Source organism: Priapulus caudatus, unplaced genomic scaffold, assembly GCF_000485595.1.
Source record: "Priapulus caudatus unplaced genomic scaffold, Priapulus_caudatus-5.0.1 Scaffold1156, whole genome shotgun sequence".
NCBI lineage: Eukaryota > Metazoa > Priapulida > Priapulimorpha > Priapulimorphida > Priapulidae > Priapulus > Priapulus caudatus.
This window is the reverse complement of record NW_014578217.1, coordinates 32,697-34,960: the sequence shown is the minus strand read 5'-3', so window position 1 is coordinate 34,960 and position 2,264 is coordinate 32,697. Positions and strand designations below refer to the sequence as shown.

Genomic DNA, 2,264 nt, shown 5'->3' with positions numbered 1-2,264 from the left:
TGCCGACATCCTTGCTGACCTCCTGACCCCTGCCGACATCCTTGCTGACCTCCTGACCCCTGCCGACATCCTTGCTGACCTCCTGACCTCCACTGACCTTCTGACCTCTGCCAACCTTCTGACTAACCTCCTGACCTCCGGCAACCTTCTGACTAACCACCTGACTTCCGTCAACCTTCTCACTAACGGCCTGACCTCCGCCAACCTTCTGACTAACCTCCTGACCTCCGCCAAATTTCTGACTAACCACCTGACCTACCCCGACCTTCTGACTAACGGCCTGACCTCCGCCGACCTTCTTACTAACCTCCTGACCTCCGCCGACCTTCTGACTAACCGCCTGACCTCCAGCGACGGCGGGCGGCGGCGCGGCCGCCTTCTTGGCGCGCTTCTTCACCGGCATCTCGCCACTCGCCTGCTTTCGCTTCTTCGCCGCAGCCGGTGGCGCCACCTGCGGGGTCGCGGCGAGGTCGGCGTAGACGAACGTGTAGCGCTGGCGGCGCTCGGCGCGCGTCTGCGCCGACGCCTCCTCGGCGACCTTGACGGCGACGTCCCACGCGTGCGACGGCTTCACCTCGTAGCGGCGCCGGACGAGCCGCTTGGCGCTACCCGTGCGCGCCGCCTCCACGCGCTCGCGCACGTAGTTGTTGAAGCGCATGAGGCCCGCGAACTCCACGCAGCCGCCGTCCGTCACCCAGCCGCGCTGCGGCGCGTCGCCGAAGAACTGCACGTGGTAGCGGCGGAAGCCGCGCGGCGCGCGACCCTTGACCTCCGTGTAGCGGCCCAGCACGGGGTCGGCGCTGACCATGCACGGCCACCACGGGTGCCCGACGACCTTCGCCCAGATGAGGTCGCCGACGAGCCAGCGGCACGGCATCGCCGCGTCGTCAGCGCCCTCTGGCGGCGCGTCTCCCGTCGGCGCGGGAGCGACATCCTCCCCGGTGTGCGTCGGCGGCGGGAAAGGATGCAGCAAGTCGCCATGGTTACGACTACGCTGCACCAGCATACCCGGTCTATATCTGCCTATCATTAGCATTCCGCAAGGACTTGCAAATAGCGAATAACTGAATGTTCTCATGAGATGGCGAGAGCGGATGCCAAATCTCGCGACACCCGGATAAACACAGGTGAAAGTCCTGCCACAGAACTGCAAGCCGTGAACGAACGTCGCAAACCAGATGAACATGTCACACGACAACGCAAACGGAGCGAATCATCATCTTGCATTGTGATCAGTACGCCATAAGTGCGTTCGGGTCAGTTTCAACGCGTCAATTCCGCTCGGGTCGATGATCGCTCTCACCGCCGATTGTTGGTTCACAGGCGAACAAACCCTTTCGACCTTGCATCACACGCGTACTCTACGTGAGGTCGTGCGAGCGTGCAGCATGGTAAAATGCGTTAGTGTCGTCCAGCAGAGCTCGGTGGTAAAGAAAAAAAAAAAAAAAAACATACCGCCCTATGTTGTGCCGACACATGGCGCAATACGCTCTTCACCTGCTTTGCCATCATATAACCGCACCGCGCGGCCGCGGACGACTGCCGCGTTTGCAAAATTAAGATTTTCATAAAACTATCTCTATCTTTGGAGGGTGTGTGCTGCGGTGCCTGAAGCTAGGATGGATGGGAGGAGGGGGGAGGGACGCAGTTTTCGCCGCCATCACGTCACGATCATGAGATTGCCCTCCTCGCTCGACGACACTCGCTGTTCCCGATCGCTCGTTGCCGCGCGGGAACGTCGGGTGGCGGTACTCCGCGCCGGCGCCGCCCCTGGCGGCAGCCCTCTCCGTCTGCGAGCCCGCTCGACGGAGGTTCGGCGCTTGTGCGCGCGTCGCAACGGCATCTTTCCTTGCGGTCCGGGGCGGCGGCGGCGCGCAGCGGGAAGCTTCGAGAGGTCCGTGCTCCGTCGCAGTAGGTGGCGCCGTGTCGTCGGGCGGCTCGCGGCACGCGGCCGTCGCTCGTGCGCCGCGCACGCAACGAGTTCGGGCAACGCGGCGGCAGAGCAGCGTGCCGGCGCGCGGCCGCAATCGTCACAGTGGTGGCCCGACGGGCACTGACCCAGCGGCCGTGCGGGCGCGCGAGCGAGGGTCGAGGCAGCCGAGCGCGAGTGTGGTACACCTTGCCTGCTACGTCCGCCGGTCGCACATCACCACGCTCGCCGCCCTCGTCCGCAGGCGGAAGCACATCGTCGTCGTCGGCGATACCGCCGCCGTTCGCCGCGCGCCGCGCCGGTTCTTCGCCGCCGTTCTCCCCGGCGCGGCGCG

At 64.7% G+C, this 2,264-nt stretch overlaps 2 protein-coding genes across 2 annotated transcripts in view; both read right to left on the bottom strand.

The window, feature by feature from the left end:
* Nucleotides 1-1,509, bottom strand: part of LOC106815606 (histone-lysine N-methyltransferase NSD2-like) — a 1,720-nt gene extending 211 nt beyond the window's left edge. The window contains exons 1-3 of the mRNA XM_014820089.1: nucleotides 1,456-1,509; nucleotides 98-1,147; nucleotides 4-49 (exon numbers count right to left, since the gene is read on the bottom strand). Of these exons, the coding sequence (XP_014675575.1) occupies nucleotides 4-49; nucleotides 98-1,147; nucleotides 1,456-1,509 (1,150 nt within the window). The remainder of the gene's footprint in view (nucleotides 1-3; nucleotides 50-97; nucleotides 1,148-1,455) is intronic.
* Nucleotides 1,510-1,660: 151 nt separating this feature from the next.
* LOC106815605 (histone-lysine N-methyltransferase NSD2-like) overlaps nucleotides 1,661-2,264 on the bottom strand; it is a 3,726-nt gene continuing 3,122 nt past the window's right edge. Inside the window, 2 exon segments of the mRNA XM_014820088.1 lie at nucleotides 1,661-2,056; nucleotides 2,059-2,247. Of these exon segments, the coding sequence (XP_014675574.1) occupies nucleotides 1,661-2,056; nucleotides 2,059-2,247 (585 nt within the window).